Genomic DNA, 22,892 nt, shown 5'->3' on the forward strand with positions numbered 1-22,892 from the left:
TTGGTCGGAATCCCACATCAAGTAATTATGTATTGCCAAAATGTATATAAGTAAATGTCCAACGCTCATCTTAGTACCTTACAAGTAAATTTGTGAGAATAAGTTCTAACTCAAATTTTAAACTAGTATCAAAGCATATCTTAACAATTAAGGAAGATGAATGCTTTATTGAATGATCATCTATTTAAATATAGATTTATTATAACAGAACAAAACAATAATTATTGACTTTAGGCAACTGATACACGTTCAACATAAATTACTTTTTAAAAATTGGGTTATATCGTAACCCAAATACATCAAACTTCATTAAAGTCTTTGACAAAATTGCACTTACATATACTATTATAATAGTTGCCTTCAAATCCATACAAAACCATAACATTTTTACATTATCATATTTATATTTTCCTGGGAACGTCCAACCCCTTTTAGGGGCAGATGGATGACCTATATTTATATGTTAATCGGTGTCATCGCTTTGGGGAAAAATCAAAGAGAGTCCAAATGAACTTTTAATAAGAATTTTTCATCAAATAATATAGCATATAACAAAAAAAAAAGTCATTTTGATTCCTAACTCCCCACCAAGAAAGTTAGGCCCATCCATAAAAGCAGTGTCACTCATCCTTTTTCCTTTTAACAAACCATGAAATTTATGCCCATCCTCAGAATTTATCAGCATTGGCAAACAACAGTTTGTCCATTAACTGTATTAATTATTTGATCAGGAACTGCAGTTAAACAGGTAACACAAATACTTCAGTATTACTGTCCCCGCATCAGCCAAGTTTTTTCAGATAACCACAAATAGTTAGATCTCCCCAATATTGAACCTTTGATCTGAGGAAGCACAAATTTCAGTCTCTCCATCTGTGTCCACAGTTTGGGTTGCAGCAAACGAAAAAAAGTGTCATTCCTTCTTCCCCTCTGGCAGTTGCCTGAATACATAAATAAATTCAGATGTTCCATAAGAAATTAAAATAAAGTTTCTTAGCATGCAGTTTGAAAATTCGCCAAAAATGCATTCAAAAGGGTTGTGAAGAAATGAGCATTATTTCTTCAGTGCTATTTCAAAGGGAAGTACAACATTTCAGAGTCAGAAGGTTATACTGAATTTGGCTTTCTTCTTATTCAATATATCTGCATAATTTATAATGACAGATAGACATGTTTTTTCGAGTGTAAAGTGTAGCATGGATATTTGCAGCCAATAGTAGGTCCCTCATTAATGTGTAGCAAACTAGTGTCCAGAGTTCAGTTAAGCAACTAATTTAGTGTTTGAAGACACGGCATGAATCAAATCTTATAATGTATTGTAAGATACATCATCAATAATTGAAAAAGAAACATTAAAAACATAAATTTTTAATTCAAATAAGTACATAACTCAAACACTTCCCTAGTTCCCATTTGGGGGGTGGGGGGTAATGCCCTTTTGTTTCTTATTTGAAGAAGGACTGCAGAAGGACACAAAAAATCATCACAGTACAACATTTCACCAATATTTTTCCCAAAAAAGAAAAGGCCAAATTTATTCATGGCAACAATCTGCCCAGAACCATGGGAACTACAATGGATACTAGAGCGGCATGACAAAACATGCTGAGTAAAAGTCAAACTTGGTCAAGCTTAGTTTTCATTTTAAACTTGAGCTGCCTGACATTCCAAATAATGAATGTCATCAAACCAACACAATGTAAAGACAAGAAAAGGTTCTCAAGCTACGTATAACCTATATATCACATATCTCTTAGTATCTTAGTTTCTATGCTGTAGTCAAGATACTTTTACAACCCTAAGCAAATTGACACTACGCGTAATATCTGTACACCTTTACACATTATCAAATTGTTCAGACTTTTAACTTTTATTAAGTTTCTCTCCTTATACAATTCACTTCTTCCAAATTAAGAGGTTGGGAATAGAAAGATCAACACTAATGTTAAACAGTGAAAATTTGTACTATATCCACAAAATAATAAACTTATAACCATCCTCAAATTTCACGGCACTACCTCCACATCGTTCCATGTACACAAGGAAGAAGGGAATACCCATCTAATGTGAAACAAAATCATGAAGGCATGCAATATGCCCTAACCTTGGCAGGGTACATTGTACAACCTATCTTCCCTCTAAATTCTTAATACCAAGATAGCAAACTGCAAAAGTAACAAAACAATTCCTGAGTTTCATACTTAGAACAAGGACTTTACCTGGAAAAAGACAGCTTCACCATGATTGCATTGACTGCAGCGAACAGACTTGGTTCGAGGAAGCGTTGGATCTGCAGCGACATCCTGCAACACCTGAGTGCGCTCTCCAACAGAGTGATGTATCTCATTCCTATACACACAGAAGTTATCAGCAACCTCCTGAACAACAACAAAACCAAGCTAGTGAGACAAGTATATTCATCCCATCAAAGTTCATCATATCAGAACAAGGGTCCCTCTAAACACCCTCTTCAAACAAAGGCAACCAACAAAATTGATCCATGTTTGGATACAGCTTAAATCCTGAAAATAATCGTTATTTTCTGCTAAAAACAATTAAAACTTTTTTTGTCACAAAATAAACCAATGCAAACAAACACTTGATTTGGCAAAAGCATGAAGAAAAATTCAGCACTTGACAATTCTGTACTTCGAAACAAAAATTGGTTGTTTTTTACAATCAGTGAAATGGGGTATGCTAACTAGGGCTATACGAAAAATAGGTGAAAGAGAAGAACCTGATGGTCGCAGTTGCGGCAAGCGAAGAGAAGAACTTTCTGGTCTCTGTCTTCCTTAGGGTACAGAATGTTATTGCTGAACCACAATCAATGAATCAACAAAAAGAAATTAAAAAGGAAACTCGTAAAGGAAAATGCAAAGGGGACGAACCATTCACGGCAAAATTTCATGGCACTCATCTTGCCAACGATGAGAAGGGAGTAGGAAACCTACTCGATGCTCCTTTTGTGTGCTCCTATGACCCTCTGTCTCTCTCTATTTTATATTTATAAAGGCTTAAATAACTGCATGTTATATATTTTTTACTTTTGATACCTATTTTTTTTTTTTTACATTGGTAATTATAAAAAATTTATTTTTTAAAAAATATTTGTCATTGGAAAATTTCTGTTAACCTCAATGACACTTGAAACGTGATGCTTTGTTAGCATATCAAAATTAAAAAAAAAAAGTTTAACTATCATAGTTATCAAAATAACATTTTAACTCATAAAATCATACAATTTTACTTAGTTCACCTTATCTTCTTGCGAACTCACACAAAATTGAGAAATTGAATGAACTGGCGCAGAATTAGATAGACTTAGAGTAAATTTGATATACTTGTGAGTCTAAGTCTATGTTTACTGAATTATCTAAGTGACATTAATCCTTTTTTACTCATTTTTGTTCATGTAATGTATGACATTTTATTGTTTAAGTTGTTTGATACATTAGTCCTTTTTTATTTATTTAAGTTTAATTATACTTATTATTTTATGATTTATTTGACATAATTTAAACTTAAACTTATCTAATAGTGATGTACTATTAAACTTAATTTAGTATAAAGTTTGTGGTTTATTATTTTTTTTATTATGGTGTCGAATTGATGTTATTTATAGATATTTTAATATTTTTTTTATACAAAATAGATTTTTAGAGTTTATAAAATTTTCAAGAATTTACTTATACTCTCAAGTTTAATAATCTTGGGTGTCATATAATTATTTTAAGCATGTATCATATATATATATACTAATTACCAGTCTTCAAATAAGCTTATAAAATCTAAAATCAGAAAGGTCATATATAAAATAAATAAAAATTAATCATGTTTTAGTTTATAAAAATCTTAAAATTTTAGTTTTAGCTCTTCATTTTTAAAATGAATGATTTTAGACCCTAAAATACAATTTAATATTTTTTCCAGATTAATCTTTGACAATTGGCCTAAACATTTTGAGTTTAAAAAAACATTATCATAGGTTTTTTCTTCCTAAAAGAAATATTCTAACTTCAATTCTAAATATTAACTTTATTGGTGAAATAATTGTGCCTCTTAAGAAGTCACGATACCCATTGCTAACATGACCATTTAATTAGATGTGACACATTCATGTAGAATATATTGGCCAAGTCACCATCAAAAGGCTCAAGGTAAAAACAATTCTAAACAAATGAATGACATTCATAAATAAATAAAACTTAAATATTTTTTTTAAAAAACTTAAATATATTTTGTCTTTATAAGTAAAACGATTTTTTATTTTAATATTTTTTTTATTCACATCTCCATTGCCTAAAGTGTCTTGTTTACACTTTACAATTATTCATCACTACAAAAATGTTGATGCGACTAATAAAAGTCCATTTGACCTTGCCATGCGAGATTAGTGATGCCCCAGTGTATCTAAGTTAGATGATGATCTGTCTCATGATAGGAAATTTTTTTCTTTCTCATCCCTTTAATTTTTACGTACTATGGATGTTAAAATGAGTTAAACTACAAGTCAACTCATGTAACTCTCTAAATCATAAAGAAGTCCAAAACTACAACGTATCTATTGAACAAACTGAGCCCTAGAAGCATTGGCCAAAGTTGAATCCCCGCAAAGCGGAGAGGAAAATGAAAAAACCTAGCTAGCACCATCCTTTAGGGATAAACCAAATTTATCAAATGTATCAGCTACACTATATTAATTTCTCTATACACGAGTCTGATCCAACTAACAGCTTGGACTTGTTGAGCTAAAGAAGAAATCAAAATAAAAAACTGATATGGCATGTGATTGGCCCAAAAACCTTGAAAGATGAGATTAATTGTTGTTAGGGAGTCTAATTCTATAGCAATATGATCTCACTGCACCTTTGATAGCAATACACAGGACAATAACACTCAAGAGGGAGATATAGCACCAAATTGTTGATAACAGGCCTTGAAGATCTGTTGCAGCACCATACTTGTTTTGGCAGCCTCTAGAACTCGTTTCCCATAACTGATAGCATTTTTCACGTTTCTGTTAGCATTACTGCTTAGTGCAATTTTCAAAAGTCTGTTATAACAAATTCCAGGTCAGCTTGTAAGAAAAATCTATATAAGAAGCAGCAAATGAAATAAAGAGGCATCAGAAACTTATCTCGAATTTAGCCTTTCCCTTTTGCTCTTTAGTTTTCTTTATCCCGTTCCTTATCAACCTTCAACTAACATGATATTCCTCTGTCACTTGCCAAGGTTATCTAGCATAACTTGTATGCGCTCTGACTCCGTATAGGATCAAAATGGGTCGTTAGAATTTCGACACCAGGAATAATCACCCCCAAGGTCATCAGGTTAAACCCTTCACAACCTCCACTAGCCGAATTCCTACATACTTTCCACCTAGTCACAACTTAAATACATGTTCTCATATATAGTTTGTGAGTTTATCACGAATTTGCACCTTCTATGCCATAAGTGGCTACCCTACCATCTTAAATCACCTTAAAAGACCCACAATTGATTCCTTAGGCCCTTAAACATCAAACTAGCACTAAATACCCAATTAATCACGGAATCCCTTGAAATTCCTCATTCTTCAAGTTAGAGTTACCATAAACTCATTTCCCCCCTAATTCAACCTCAAGACAACCCCAAAGGCCTCGCGATCGCTCATGACCTCTCTATACGTCAAATGTTGAACTCGGCATCATAATCAAGTCTAAGATTTGATCGAGTCTAACACTTCCATCAAGTTCAAATGAATCAAGCCTCGCGACATGATCATCAAGATTGTCCAACAATACGCACAAAAAAGGTGTGATGAAGGTTGTTAGAGACCATAAAAGGTAACCAAAACGAAAATGGAGTTCAACTATGTAAAAACTATCCGAAACTAGAAAAACCATTTATTTGAATTGAACGGGACTAGAAAACAATTTGCCAGAGCTAAACTAATTTTTTTTTTTTTAGTTCAACAATTTATTTTCTCAAATTCAAATCATACTTTGAATCGAAACTAAATTGTTTTCGAACCGGATTGAACTATTTTTTTTTTATTTATATTGGAAGTAGGAGAATTTATACTCTTTTACAAAAAATAGTTCGACTTTTATGGTTTGGTTGAATCTAACTTCATTCTCAAATAGTTCAGTTCATTTTATTCCAATATCTCATAGGGAGATGTCTTGCTTTTTGATTTGGGGATTCTATTTAGCACATAACAAACAATTAATAAAATTTTGCTCCACCAAAAACATGTTGCACTAGAACTCAACATAATAGCTATAACTAATTTTGTAAAAGTTCAGTTCTTTCTTTCAGTTTTACCGTTCATTTTAGGTGAACATGGAGGGGTCGTCTCATGTATGATTTCATGCAAATTATAAAACTCATTAAACAAACTAGAATCATACTATGTGCCTCAATCACTTCGAAGTTTCTTAATTTTCTTATTGAATTTATTTTCAATTTCTTGTTACATATAACTTAAACATGTCAAGCGCTTCACTTTTATTTTTCATAAGATATACATATGTATAATCAGAGCGGTCATCAATAAAAGTGATAAAATATTGTTTTTCATTTCTAGTCAACGTTCCATTAAATTCACATTTTTCATTTTAGATTGACTGCAAAAACACATTTTTCAAAGTGATTTGAAGATAGCTTTGGAATAAAACCTAAGTTATTCATGTTATGTTAGATATGCAACGACTATTTATATGACAAAGTCTAGAATGCCATATATTAAAATCACACACCATGTAATCACTTTGAAAAATATCAGCCATAAAAGGTAACCAAAACGAAAATGGAGTTCAACTATGTAAAAACTATCCCAAACTAGAAAAACCATTTATTTGAATTGAACGGGACTAGAAAACAATTTGCCAGAACTAAACTAAATTATTTTTTTAGTTCAACAATTTATTTTCTCAAATTCAAATCATACTTTGAATCGAAACTAAATTGTTTTCGAACCGGATTGAACTTTTTTTTTTTATATATTGGAAGTAGGAGAATTTATACTCTTTTATAAAAAATAGTTCGACTTTTATGGTTTGGTTCAATCTAGCTTCATTCTCAAATAGTCCAGTTCATTTTTTAATTAAAACAATTCAATTCCTTTCTCTTATAAAAACAATTTAGTTTTATAGTTTGGTAATTGGGTGGACCATCTTGATAGGTGGTCCATTTTGGATCATAATTTTTTACCATTGGATTAATATGATGGTAATAGGTATATGTTACATTTGCCGCACCGGATTGTTCTTCCCTTAAGTGATCTATCGCCACCGCTCGCAGTCGCCGAAGGTGATTTTCGGCGGTGACGGTTATATTTTCCCTTTCTTCCAACCTCACTCTAACCACACCTATGTCTCTCGTCCTCCACTGCGTTGCTCTCACCGACGATTTTCGGTGATGACTTTTCAACTTTTATCGCACTCCGCAGATCTGATATTCTCTTTTGACGTCTTCCTCAACCACCATCGCAACCACCTTGGTCGAATCCACTTCAGCAACCACGACGGTTCGACGACCATCCTCCATCTCTGATTTATGTACTGGCCTCCAACTCGATGCCTCCATGTCCTCAACGCGAGATGATTGCAACGAAGATGCAAGAAATGGAGAAAGTGGAGATGGCTAAGCAGAGAGGTTTCGTCGGAGGAAGTGGTTGTTGGCCTTGTCGCCGACATTTATGAGAGAAAGAGAGAGAGAGAGATCGTGGTGTCCCTGTCGACGGAAACCTCGTCGCTGTTCAAGAGTCGGAACACAATACGAAGGAAGGAGGGGGGGATGAACAGTAACGCCATTATTCGACGAACATGGCGGCAGAGTGAAGGAGAAAGAAGTAAAAATCATCACATTATTACTTTTTGTAAATCATAATACAACTGACTCAATTTTCACTATACACATGAACTAGGTAATTTGTTCCTCTTATTCTCATTTGGTCGTATGAACTAGGTTTGTTTCTCTTAGTCTCACGCAAGATATGCGGTTGGACTAATAGGTCTTCTATCTGTACGTTGGGTAATCAACCATTGCATATGCATGCAAGAGTCATCACCACCATCCTCTCCGTCGTTGCTGCCCTTAGGCCAACGTTGACCCACGGCGGCGTTTCTAACAAGAGCCACCGTGCTTGCCTCCATCTCACTCTTCACCTTCCTCTCCATTCTCGAAACCACATGATTCATATAATCCCTTGTAAGCTTCACAGGCCCTTCCACCTCAACGTCCAACCCTTCTCTCCCACCACCACCATTCCTTATTCTTATTCTTATTTTCACGTGCATGGTTTCTTCGCCGACGACAAAGTCGTGCGTGGCTTTCATGTTGAAATATAAACTTGATTTGGGCCCAAATTAATTATTTGGTTCCTTGGACTTAGTTATTTTGGGCTTAAGTAATTATGGGTCATGTTTCTAGAGAATTCTTGTAGTGTTTGGAGTGTCTAGATATTTCTTATGGTTGTAATATTCTCTAGAATACTCTTTGGATCTCTAGAGTTGAGAAATCTCTAGAATTAGTGTGTCTAGAGTTCTCCTTAGAGTAGTATAAATAGAGATGTAATCCTACACATTTGAATCAAGTAAAAATACAAAGTTCTCTCCTCCATAAAGAATTCTCCTTCCTATCAAGTTTCTATTCAAAGTCTCCAATATTCCTAAACACTTTTCCTAAACATAAAAGCCTTATTTCCAACATTTCATCCTCTCCGTGACGACACCATCATTGTCGCTCTTCTTCTTCTCTAGAGTGAAACAGCCGCCGGAGCCTCCGCCGTCGCGACAAAAGTAACGAATCACTTCTCTGTCCGGCAAAGGCGGCACGCAGTAATTCTCCTTAAAGGAATCGTACGAGCCGACGAATTTGGTGTTCATGTAATTGCATAAGATTCCGTACCTCTCGTTTTTCGTGACCCGCAGGTTTAGGTTTGCGGAAGAGTCCTTGCCACTGTCCTCGGAGATGTCGATGTGTACTAGGTTTACCCGACCTGCGAAACCCTCCTCGGTTATGGACAAAGATACGAGTGTTTTACCTAGTGAGTATGTTATGCACATTCCCACAGAGAACTCGCCCGTTTCAGTTTCACCCTCTCTGGATTTCTGCATTTGGGTGTTGATTTCCAACGGAGAACCACCGGACTTAAGCCTCACAACACTCTTATTTCGTTGCATTGCTGCTGAAAAGTGAACCTACGTACGTACGTAGTACAGATTCGAAGCGTTAAAAGAATGCAAAGCATATATGTTAAAGAGCCACCAACAAAACAGGACAAGAAAGTGACCCAAAGAGGGAATGCAAAGTATCTTGTTAAGGGCTTCTGAGATTAATTGTCAGTTTGGAGTTTCATTTTTCACCTGTCCCACGCTGCAAATTTTAAGTGTGAAACCGTGGAAAAGGGGTAGATATACTTACCTTTAATGGGATTAATTTTGGATCTAATGTACTTATTTTTATTCTCTCTTTTATAAGACTTAATTATTTAATTTATTAAAAATAAAAAATAATAATTAATTTAGTTTATAATAATAAATTTATGTTAAATATATAATTTTTTAAAACTATCATTATTATTAATAAGAAATATTTTTAATTTAAAAATAATTAATAAAAAAATATTATAGATTGAATTCTAGAAAAATTATTTTATATATCTCATGAGTTCAGAAAACTTAATCACGAGGTTTATATGTTGCTAGTATCACGAGTTTATGGAAATATCTAATAATAAAATAATCACTTGTCAAACAAATTAAGTTAATCATACATATGTGTGTTAGCTAGGTGGACGTTCCGTTACGATTCCTGGTATACGTTTATCAATCATATATTACTCTAAATTCAAAGACATTATTTCCTCAAAAATGTTTTTACTAAAATAAGATAATTACCTTTCCTCTTTTTTTTTTTTTTTTTTTTTCTATCTTTCTTGTTACATCATTTATCATATACATCACCCACACATTCACTTCCTTCCTCCCTTTCCCTAACACCCCATTTTCCTACTTACAATAGACAAAACAAACCATATTATATAATTTCACTATATAAAAGAAGATAAATTGTGAAGATGAAATATTATTCAACCCACGGATTACGCTTCAGTTTATATAATTGATCCTAATTGTCGACTATATATCCAAACTGTCAACTAATTAATCTGAGTTAACCTATCCTAATCTAACCTTCTAACTACTAACAATACTTAATAGGAAATAAAAAGTACAGATGGAGTAAGTATACTCCTATACATTAATTCATCCGAGGAACAAGGGCAGAATCAAATGAAATTTTACAGTCACGAAATATCAAAGAACCGTTATAGTTGCCATTAGTATACCCACTAGTGCTTAAAAGCGACGTGATGCTTTGGCGGCTAATGCTAATCTTGAGACCTTATTATTAGTATTACTATTGTTTTTGTTGGAAAACTCGATCGCACAATCAGAACTACTAGGCTTAGGCAACCACCCTTTCCCTTTGACATCATCCAACATGGACAACAAGGCACGTTTGACCCGAATAGAAGGCTTCTGAAGCTCAACACTCAAACCCCCATCACCCCTATCGCTACGAATCTTCGCCACAAAGTACTCTTCACGGTCATCATGTAAGGAAGCTCTTCATTGTCATCAGTTATCTTCTCCCTCAAAATGATGATAAGACCCTTTCGGTCGTTGTCACGTGTCCGTACAAGAAGGAGGAGGACTTGACAACCCCACCACCTTGCGAAATAGGGTTTTTCCTCTCGGGAAGTTGCTGCATGCTTCTTGGTCCGTTTAGGGTAACGCTTGCTAGAAGAAGACCTTCTTCGACGCTCATTTTCATCTGAAAATCAACGTTGTCGTTTGCATGGCTCGATGCGCGGTCGTTGATCGAGATGGATAACTCTTCTTCTTGATAGTTGCGATTGGATTGAGTCAATTCGAGTTCATGAGTTCACGTATTCTTCTTCCGAATGAGTAGTAATCTGCACTCCAAGTGTCCACAACTTCACGCCCTTTGGGGCTCTTGGTTTTACGTAAGACAACCATTGATGAATTGTCCAGCGAAAGCCGCTCGAAGTAATTGTTGCTACTGTGAAAGTTTCCCATGATGGAAAACCTTACACTTGGATTTGATTCCACTCACAAATTAATCACAATGGTGAATATTGGTGTTATGAGCATTGACTGGCACTGGCTTGTTTTCTTATAAGATGCACTTATACAGAATAATAAATCATTGTCTTTGAATAGAAGGAAGCGTTCTTCTTCCGCATTGTTACTTTTGGATATGTTTAAAGGTTGTTTGACTAACCCTAGAGTGTTCGTTGAAATGGAGAATGATATTCTCTTGTGTGTGGCTCGTTTAATTCTTAAGAGGCAAGCACTTGTACAATGCCATGATATATATATATATATATATATATATATATATATATATATATATATATATATATATATATATATATATATATATATATCATTGCCTCTAGACTGAATGAAGCATCAGCCATCCGCAATAGTTATTTTTATTCCTTATTCTCTCACTATACATCAATTCTTAATTAATTTATATGAAATGATTGATATATATTTCTCTTTCGGTATATGGAAAGATAGAACAATTATTCAAAGATTTATTGTGACGCACAAGCAAACTACATCATCAACTTATCTAGGCTGATTAATTTTTATTTTGACGATTATATTTTGAACACTTCATAATTTTAAATAATCAATCAACATTCCTCAATTCTTTTTTTATCTTTTTCCTTATCAAAAAATGATTTTCATTTATTTCTTTTTTTTCACTCACTTTCACATCATTTTTATCATTACTCCTTCATATCACATCATATAATTTATTATATTTATATTTTTTTCCTCTTCAATTAGGTATAGAATAGAATAATTACGTGATGTTGGGTTGAGTAGAGTTCGCTTGATAATGGTTAGTAGGCTTATGTAAGTCTTTGTAATATTTCAATTTCCATTAACTTTTTTTTGAATTATTCAAAATTTATATTTAAAAATATTAACACGAAAAACTATTAAATGAATGAAAGAGAAGATTAATTTTACAAAGTTTATCTTATCATCATTAATTTATTTATAGATTTTTTTCCACCAATAATATTAAAAAAATATAACTATAAAATAATTATTAATATTACATTAAAAAATTAAAATACTAATTCTTTTCTGACATATTTTTTTTCTTAAATATAATTATAAAGGGATAGAACAAGTAAAAAGTATCCAAATATTATTAATTAGGTTTAATTACTCATTTGGTAAAGATAGTTTCATTTTGTAGCAGGATCTCCCGGAGTTCGTAACATACGGAGGTTGGTCGGTGCTGTTTCCAAAATGTAACATGGCACTAGCCTCAGTCTCACCATTAATCTTCTCCTGGATTTTCTCCAAGACATATTCCGAATAATCCGTCGCAACCTTCACGGGGCCATCCACATCAACACGTAAACCAACTCTGCTGTCATTTGTTATTTTCACTTTCACATTCAGAGTCTCGTCGCCAACCACAAAGGAATGCGTGCCCTTCACCCTCTCCACCACGTTACTATAGTCGTTCGCCTTCTTCTTTTCCAGAGTGAAGCAACTTCTGTCACCGCTCTCACGACAAACGTAGCATACAATTTCTGTGTCCAATGCTGGCACGCAATAGTTTATCTTGCGCAATTCGTACGACCCAGATAATTCATTGTCCATGAAACATAGAACACCGTACCTGTCATTTCTTATTATCTGCAGTTTCAAATTGGCTAAAGAGCTCTTACCAGATTTTTCTGCGAAGCTAAGATTTACTATGTTCACTTTCTCGGCTTTGATTACCTTAGTTATCTTCAATGAAAGGAGTCGCTGCATACCAACCACCGAGTATGTGATGAACCTTTCCACAGAGAACACGCCCGTTTGTCTGCTGTCAGTGCGTTTCAGCTTTTGGGTGTTGACTTCCACAGGAAAACCGCCGGACTTAAGCGTCAGCATCATAAAACCGCCACTACCATTCATCATATATTGGCGCTTCTGAAATTAATGATGATTACTATGTGAATGACTATATATATCTTTAATTTGCTCACGTATACGGTTAATGATGACCTTGCATCAGGGCTTATTTATTTATTTATAGGTGAAACAGTGAAAGTGCTGAACCAGCTTGGACAGATTCGTAGCGTCAAAAGAAAGCACAAGGCAGAATATATATGATAAAGGGTCACACCCACAAGATAAGAAAAGCCAGGCTTGTTAGATTGTGTGGTTTGAGTTTCATTTTTTTTTTTTTGTCTTCTTTCTTAATTTTTTTTTAGTTGAATAAATTAAATCTTGAGGTTTTTTTACTTTTCCTTCTTTTTTAAACATTTAATCAACCTTATTTCTTCTCTCATTTTTCATCTAGTTGCATATTTAAGCACACGCCTGATATCACCACGGAAGAAAGGGGTGGATATAGTTACGATTAGCTTTAGACTTAATAAAGTGTTTTTTAGGGACCTTGCTGGTCGATTAAAAATATTTCTTGACAAACCGCCCCCCGCTTGCAATTAATATAAATCGAGCTTTAATCTGACCCACTCGCAGAAAATAATGATTTTTCTTAAAAACAATTGACTGAATTTTCTTAAATTTTATTCAATTGTGAAAGATAAGAAAAAAAAAGGAGAGTATCTTTATATATACGACGGGGGGAGGGGGGATTCTATCATGATAATATAGAATCAATATACTCCTTTTTATTGGATAAATATTCTTTTCCACGGATGAAAGATCAACAAGCATAATTTTCTATCAAATTATACTTACGACAGAAAAGAATATGGATATTTATTTAGATTATAAAAAAGATATTTGAATTTTTGTTCAAAAAATGTTTTTTTTCTGATTTTTTTTTGGGAAACCAAAAATTTGTAGCTTATGATTATTTTAAAAGCAGCTTTTTTTTTTTTTTTTTTTTTTTTTTTTTTTTTTTTTTTTTTTTTTTTTTTTTTTTTTTTTATTTTTTTATTTTTTTTTTTTTTTTTTGTAAAAATATTTGTATTTTGTTCATTTATTTTATTTTTGAAAATGTTTTTATTTTCACTGTGTAATTTGTTGTTTTTAGGGTGGGGAAGAATTCTATCATGATAATATTGAATCAATATGCTCTTTTTATTGGATAAATATTCTTTTCCACGGACGAAAGATCAACAAAATAATTTTCTACTTACGACAGAAAAGAATATGAATATTTATTTAGATTATAAAAAAGATATTTGAATTTTGTTCATTCTATATATGTTGTTCAAATAATTAAAATCAAGTTGTTTGAAGATCATGTTTGGAACAGCTGAAATCTCAATATTTCATAAGTTTAGAAAATGTTTTTTTTCTGATGTTTTTTAGGAAACCAAAAATTTGTAGCTTATGATTATTTTAAAAGCAGTTTTTTTTTTGTGATGTTTATACTCTTTACTGTGTAAAATTTGTTGTTTTTAGGGGTGGGGGAAGAATTCTATCATGATAATATTGAATCAATATGCTCCTTTTCTATTGGATAAATATTCTTTTCCACGGACGAAAGATCAACAACAATAATTTTCTACTTACGACAGAAAAGAATATGAATATTTATTTAGATTATAAAAAAGATATTTGAAATTTTTTTCATTCTATATATGTTGTTCAAAATAATTAAAATCAAGTTGTTAAAAGATCATGTTTGGAACAGCTGAAATCTCAATAATTCATCTGTTTTTGTTTTTTGGGTGTGGGGGGGGGGGGGGGGGGGGTGGATATTGTTTCTACAATAACTTAGATGTTTGGAATCTTAGCTTAAGTTTAGAAAATGTTTTTTTTCTTATTTTTTTTACGAAACCAAAAAATTTGTAGCTTATGATTATTTTAAAAGGCAGCTTTTCTTTTAGTGATTTTTATACTCTTTTATTGTGTAAAAGTTGTTTATTTAGGGGTGGCGGAAGAATTCTATCATGATAATATATAATCAATTAATATGCTCCTTTTTTATTGGAAAAATATTCTTTTCCACAGATAAAAAAATAAGAATAATTTTATATCAAATTATATATATGAAAAAAAGAATATGATTATTTATTTAGATTATATAAAAGATATTTGGATTTTTTTCCTTTATGTTGTTCAAAGTAATTAATCAAGTTGCGATCATGTTTTGAACAACTGAAGCCTCAAGATTTCTTCTTTTTTTAGGGAAAAAGTGTTCTAAAATAGGTTATATGTTTCTTAGCTTAATTTTTTTAAAAAAAAATTGGATTTTCTAAAAAAAATAAATTGTTTATAAGTAAGCAAATTGTAGCTTGTGATTACTTTTCAACAATTTTTTTGTTTTCTTTCTAGTTATTTCCGCACTCTTTCTGTATATATAAAACTATTTTTTGTTGTTGCATCTCTTCAAACTATTTTTAGAACATTTAGCCAACAAAAAGGGTTTCTGATTATAATCGAAAGCCGGTAATTAAAGTAGTGTTGATTAAATCAGTCTTGTTGTCTCTTTCAATCTACTTTCGTTCCTTCTTCTTTAAAAGGTATTATTTCTTTGCTTGAACCTATGTTTAAGAGTTATTTGTTGGGTGGGTGGAGGGTAGGAAAAAAACACATTGGGTTGCATGGGAAAAATTAGAAAAAGGAGATCTAGGGGAAAAAATTTAAAGACATTCAATTTGACATTATAGAAAAAGCAGAGGTGGTGAATGAACTTAGACCAACATACGCTGTGGTATATATAGGGTACAAAAGGTGAAGAATTGAGTAAGTATATTTTTTAAATTTTAATCCTTCAAAGTTGGTATTTATTTATTTCTTTTCACTTATACATCCATAAATTTATGCTTACATGGACCAAAGATGAAAAAATACAAACTTATGAAGACTAAAATAAACAAAATACTTTACAGAACCTAAAATTAAAAAAGTGTAAACTTCCAGTGGCTAAGAATAAATAAAAAAATTTATAGGGACCAAAATTAAAAAGCAAAAATTTATAAAAACCAAAAATATATTTTAATTTTTTTAATCCGTGAATACTTGCAAATATTTAAAAAATATTTGAATATTTGCATGCGTAATAAATACCAATGCAAGTCGCAAGCAGACACATGACAAATACCCATCCGCACTTGTTTTCATCCCTAGTAAAAATTGATAGCACAAAGTGATTTTGTTACCTACGGAGAAATAATATATTGGCATTATGACATGAATGAGTATTACATAATAAACTTTACATTAAGAGATAGGATGTTTATAATTTGGTTATTTGTGATAATTTTATAGTCGTGATATATGTCTTATTCATCACATCCAAACTTTGTTGATGTTCTTCAATTGTGATTTTTACAAAGTTCATAAATTTTATTTAATACCTTGCATGACATGTTATAAAAACAATGTAATAGGGTTTGGTTTAGAAGTATTGAAACACAAAAAACTTCCAGAAATATTAAAAAATTTACTAAGTTTTTTTCCCAATAAATTCTCATTAAATCAATTACATCATGATTTGTAAGTGAAATATTTATTTTATTTATCACATAAGTATCAACTAATTATTCAGCAATAAGAAAGTAATACTTTTATTCCTTTTTAATTGTCAGATTTCTTGAGAAAAAAATATTTCTATATATCTGTATTTATAAAATTAATAAACGAATTAATTTTTTTTATCAATTATACATTTATTTTAATTAATTTAGACATACATTTATAATAAAATGGGAAAAAATGAAATAAAAAACCTCATAACTATTTTATTAAAATAAAAAAAAAATATTACATTTCTTGATAGTTATACATAACAACCACAGAATGAGGGAGTGTAAAACTAAATGTTTCTCTGATTATTAAAAGTATCCACCATTAATTAGGTCTACCTGCTACCATTGCCTTTAAAGTATCCACCAATATAATAATAATAATAATTATTATTAAAGAGTGGATTATTGTTAGTAGAACCGTTACCATTGCCTTCAAAGTATCCACCATTGCCAATGGCAACGGTAGGGTTTTGGTGGCCAGGATTAGCATTTGCAGGATTCTTGTTTTGGCTGGGAATTATCTCAATGGGACAATCAGAACTGCTGGGATCAGGGCACCACCCTTTTCCTTGGACATCATCAAACATGGACAACAAGTCATGTTTGTGCTCCTTACTAGGTTTCTCTAGCTCAACACTCAAACCTCCGTGGCCGCCGCGACGAATCTTCGCCACAACAGAGACACCATGAGAACAGCATGCAGCCACAAAATAGTGCTTGACAGCGATCACATACGGAAGCAATCCACTCTCATCGTTTCTCTTTGCCCTCAAAAAGACAATAAGACCCTTTCGGTCAGTGTCACTTCCGTACAAGAAGGACGAGGACATGAGGACCCCACCGTGGGCAATAGGGGTTTTCCTCTCGGGAAGTTGCTGTGTGCTTCGTGGTCCGTTTAGGTTGAAGTTATTCAAAAGAAGATCTTCTTTGACTCTGATGCTCATCTGAAAATCGAAGTTGTCCTTTGCATGATCTGTTGGGTGGTCGTGGATTGAGATGGATATCTGTTCTTCGTGCTTGCTGATGGTTTTGGTCAAGTCAAGTTCGCAGGTTGTCCTTCCAAGTGTGTAGTACTCCGCACTCCAAGTGTCCACAACTTGACGCCATTTCTGGATCTTGGTTTTGCGTAAGACAACCACAGAAGAACCGTCTATAGGAAACCGCTCAGAGTAATTGTTGCTACTGGAAATGTTTATTCCCATGATTTATACAAGTTAGAACCTTTGTGTATAAATATAACTATATTAGTATACACTGGATGTGCCACACTGGCTTGTTTAATTCCTAAGATGAATTTATACAACGCAAGGAATAAAAACTCATTGTTCCTAGAAGGAAGCGTTCAACTTCCGCAATTTGTGGTTACTTTTGGAAAAAAACACACAGTGAAGAATATATATTTTAAATAGAAGAGAATTTTATCTCACGTGTCTTATCCCTTTTCTTCTCTGTCGTTTCCTTTTCCTTGCCAACATGAAAGAAAGAGCAATTGGATTTACATGGGAGAAGAATTGTGATTATGAGTTCTGTGGCATTTTGAGAATGTAATCAGAATAGAAAATGCAATTTTCCACCATTTAATTTGTTCCACACCATGGTTGGATATTTCTCGCGGCATGACTCTAGTTCAGCAAGTCTAATGCAGCTTAGTCCACTTAGGTTTTTTCTTTAAAATCTTGAGTCAAGCAATTTCTTGTGTAAAATTGATTTTTTGTCCTATTAAAAAACACAACAATCAAACCTAAGTCAAACCCTTTGTCAACTTGTTTTTTAAACTTCTCTTTTATAACTATTTTTGAAAAATATTTATTCAACCTTCCTTAATATGTTTTATTTATTTGAAAATAAAAATATTCAAACAAAATCAAATTACAATAAATTTACTTTTAACCAAAATTAAGTTCAACTTAACTTCACTTGTTACACTCAAATCTAAACACACACTAAGCTATTTTGCACTGAGATGGTTGAGCTTGGGAGCTTGGGACGTGTGACTAAATAATAGGATCGAGCTAATAGAAGCCATTTTCTACACAATGGAACCATTGAACAATTAACCATTGTCAGTTAGATTCAAGCAAGAGTCTATTGAAAGAAGTCAAAGTCGTGTATTGATTTAAATTATAACCCACCATTTTTTATGGAGAAAAGTTAATTATTAATTATTAGTTTTTTATTAGTGAAGAAATTGAACCTATGAGATTTTTCTCATTTTTTTTCTTTTTTTATCACTCAACCAATCTTATAATTTCCTATAACGCATAATTAAGTTATTGAATGAAGTGAAAAGTTCAGGGTTATGTTGGAATGAAATTTTAGTAGTGAAGAAAATATTTGAGAATGAGAGAAATTATAAAATTTTGGAATAAGAGGATATTTGTATAAATGACTACTTTTTTATTTTTTGTTTGACCTGGTTTCATACAAATTTTAAGACATCATCCTTATTTATACTAGTGACTCCTCCCAAACTAATGATTAGAATTTTGTCAACACACTTAATCTAATGATTATAAATAACTCTCTATAATTTTCTTTATACATACAAAGTTACTCAAATATTCTAGAATATTCTCTAAGTTATTCTATAACTTTATATTTCAACAATTTCTTAGTATAAGTAGCATTTGTACCACACGAATTTCAATCAATCCAGTTCAAAATTTTGTCTTTTGTATTTTATCTTTACCGCATTTCAGTTAAAGCTCTATTTCCTTTAGACTTTTGCTTATCGTTTAGCCCCATTAATTTACCTTCACCTACCCCAAGCAGTTCCTAAAGTATCTTGCACCATCAATTGTTTGCGCATTAATTTTGAAAGTGAAGAAGGATATGCCCAATTGGGGGGAGTAGGACAAGGGGACTCAGGAAAAATCAAGAAACCAGTTGCCAATAATTAGAAAGTAGTAGCCAAAAAAAATAGTAAGGCGGAAGAAAATTGGTGAGGCACAACAAAGCATTGATGGTGCAAGGCGTTCTCAGTTAGAGAAGCATGAAGAGGAGTCGAGGTTATCCAAGGTGAAACCAATCAATAGTCATGACAGAGGAGTACAGGTACGTAGTTGATGTGAAGATTATTAAACTCGTGAGAGTTTCATAAATTTAAATTGTTGATTCATAAAAGTTTATTTCATATAAAAATAATAACAAAATATTTATAAATAACATACCAATTAAAGATTTCAACAATATAATAAAAAAAATAATAAATCATAAATTTCATAATACTTAAATAACCAAGTCTAGTAATGCATCACTATTAGATAATAATTTGTAGATGTTATAGTAGTGGTATAACATTTTCATCGAGGCTTAATATTATTAGAGAATAAGAGTTTGATGTTATTAGAGGTGAAAATTTTTCGATTCAGGAATAACATACCAAATGGAGATATGTTGAACACTAAATAGACAAAAAAATCCAAAATGACTTGAGTTTTGGTCTAATTCTTTTAATTAGCTTACTCGTTGACTCGGTGATAAACTCAAGAATCTATCGAGTTTACTTAGTTTATTGAGTCTACGTAGAGTCTACTAAAAATAGAATTTGCATACGAATCAACTCACAAAGGGTAAGTAAACCCGTAAACTCGTAAGAGTTAACGAATTAACTCAAGAATTGATAACCATGGTTGATACTATTATTGGGGGTAGAATGAAGGGTAACAGACAAAGCCAAGTAGGATACAAAGAGGTGGCAGTATCTCACGCTCAAAAGAGGAAGAAATTTAGACAGAAGGCTCACCTGCTAGCTGGTACCAAATCAGAACAGGTACCTCTGAATTGTGTTGGAATGCTTTGGTTAAATGATTAATATAATGAGGTGAAAAAAATTTGTGGAATATAAGAGTTGAATTAGGGGTTAGGTTTTATGAAAATAAAGTAGATGTTAGTAATAAATTTTTGTCTATGAAGGAAAGAGACAAACTTCAATAAGAGAAAATTCAAAGATTGGTTAAGAGGAGGGAGGAAGGTCACTCACACTATCAAAGATTGGAACACCGTTGATATCTGTCTTTAGATGTGCAATCAAAGGTTACATGTCTTCAATAACTTTTGGTTTGCATCTTCAAATGATTTATGTCTTCAAAAACTCTTTTCACAAATCGAATTCAACAAACACTTAGAAACTTTTTAAATATTTTATCATAAAATCTTTTTATCAACTTTCATATTTTGATTATTCAATTGAAATGAACATTACACTTCCAATAAATTTTTTAATTTCCAATTGATAAACAAATACTCATTTAGTCATATATTTGAATGACTCTCGGATATTAATCCAAACAACATATGCACCTAAATTTAATGTCAATGCTTAATCATAATATCAATCTATCAAAAATTAATTACTTTCAATTCAATCGAAATATAGTCTCCCTCAAATCACCAATCAAAAGTAACATTATTATATCTGACAAATCAAATTAGATCAAATTTTGAATACGACAAAGAAATTTTCAGTCACGCTTCCAACTAATAATGAGAGATCAAGTTATACATCCAAAGTAATTTTAAGAAAATTATTTTTTATCTTTATTATTCATTTTCTTGAAATATAATAATTTATATTAATCACTTATTATAACTATTAGATTTCAAGAAGTGAATGACAAGATAGAAATTATCTTTCTTAGTCTATTTCTTATATATTTATGTATCTATCTATATTTAGTATGAAAGAATGACTTTTCTGGTGAACTAGTAAGTTTTGATAATTCAGTAAGTGCACTAACTAATTAAAAAGATAGTTAAAGCTAGCAAGCCTCCTAAAAAAGCGTTAATAAAGATAAGTGATATTTTTAATTTACAGTTAACAATCATAGAGAAAGCATGCATTATTTGCTCAAGAAGCTTTTGCTAAGAAAAGGGTGTATAATTACCTTATTCTGTTATTCACTACATACAATTAATCTCAATTCTAAAACCATATTCTACTAAATCCCCCGAGCAGAATAGGCGTCAAACCAAATATATATTAGGCCGTCCTGAAATATAAAAGTGTTGATGACGTATAATAGAACCGTTACCATTGCCAATAAGGGAAGTGTACTTTTGGTCGCAGCTAATGTTAAAAGAAAAAGGATTAGCATTTGCAGGAATATCCTTGTGTTGGTAGGGAAGCTGATCGAGTGCACAATCAGAAGTACTTGTATTAGGCCACCACCCTTTTACTTGGACATCATCAAACATTGACAACAATTCACGTTTGGGATGCTTACAAGGCTTCTCCAACCTCCATCACCGCTATCACTACGAATCTTTGCCACAACAGAGACACCATGAGAGCAACACGCGGCAACAAAAATAGTGCTTCACAGTGATCATGATAGGAAGCTCTTTGTCGTCATCACGTCTCCTTGCCCTTAAAATGACAATAAGACCATTTTGATCGTCAGTGTCACGACCATACAAGAAGGAGGAGGACTTGATGAGAACCCCACCACCTTGCGGAATAGGGTTTTTGCGCTGGGGAAGACGCAGCATAGTTCTTGGTCCGTTTACATTGATTTTTCCTAAAAGAATTGTGATGGTTAACTCTTGTTCGTGGTTGTAATTATTGCCACAGGTTTTCTTTCCAAATGAGTAGTACTCGGTACTCCAAGTGTCCACAACTTCACGCCCTTTCCCCCATCTTGGTTTTGCGTGGGGCAACCACGGAAGAATGGATGTTTCCCATGATGGATGGAACTGGAACCTTTGTGTCTACACTCTTGTTGTCACTCAAAAATTAATCACAGTTAATGGTGAATAATGGAACAATGAGACTCACATGTATTCCCAAGATATGCACTAATTAATTATACAACGCCAGGAATAAACAAATCATTGTGTTTAATTAGAAGGAAGAGCGTTCATCTTCCGCAATGGTTACTTTTGGATAAAGGTTGTTTGACTAACCCTTGAGGGAAATGGAGAATGTTTACTTTTTTAAGAGGGGAATGGAGAATGTTATTCTCTGGCATGTGGTTCGTTTAATTCTTAACATGCACTTGTATAATGCAAAGAATATATCATTGCCTCTAAACCAAAGCATCATCCTTCCCCAATATATAGTTACTTTTATTTCTTATATATTTTGAGTGTGGCATCAATATTTATATTTAGCAGTGACTACGTGTAACAATTGAACTCATAATAGAGACTATTTAATACTTATTCGAGATAGAAAATTCAAATGTAGCAAAATCTCATAACTCTATCATATTTTGAAAGGACATGTACTGAAATATTATTGAAGTTGATCAAAAGTTTGTGGAAGAATATATTTGAGTTGAAGAAACATAAATTAAAACTAGTGAAAGGGGGGCATTGTAATGTAGCTTCATTTCAAGCTTTTCCT

At 32.4% G+C, this 22,892-nt stretch overlaps 2 protein-coding genes across 2 annotated transcripts; both read right to left on the reverse strand.

Moving 5' to 3' along the window:
• Positions 1-701: 701 nt before the first annotated feature.
• On the reverse strand, positions 702-2,975 carry LOC100305979 (uncharacterized). Its single transcript, NM_001248874.2, is given in 4 exon segments — positions 702-941; positions 2,220-2,378; positions 2,738-2,813; positions 2,889-2,975. Coding segments are annotated over 4 exon segments (345 nt in total). The 5' UTR covers positions 2,918-2,975; the 3' UTR covers positions 702-860.
• A 9,153-nt stretch (positions 2,976-12,128) lies between these two features.
• On the reverse strand, positions 12,129-13,600 carry LOC100794186 (uncharacterized). Its single transcript, XM_014761895.3, has one exon. The coding sequence runs from the start codon at positions 13,011-13,013 to the stop codon at positions 12,261-12,263; it is 753 nt and encodes a 250-aa protein (XP_014617381.1). The 5' UTR covers positions 13,014-13,600; the 3' UTR covers positions 12,129-12,260.
• Between the last annotated feature and the right edge of the window lie 9,292 nt (positions 13,601-22,892).

Source organism: Glycine max, chromosome 9 (assembly GCF_000004515.6).
Source record: "Glycine max cultivar Williams 82 chromosome 9, Glycine_max_v4.0, whole genome shotgun sequence".
Taxonomy (NCBI): domain Eukaryota; kingdom Viridiplantae; phylum Streptophyta; class Magnoliopsida; order Fabales; family Fabaceae; genus Glycine; species Glycine max.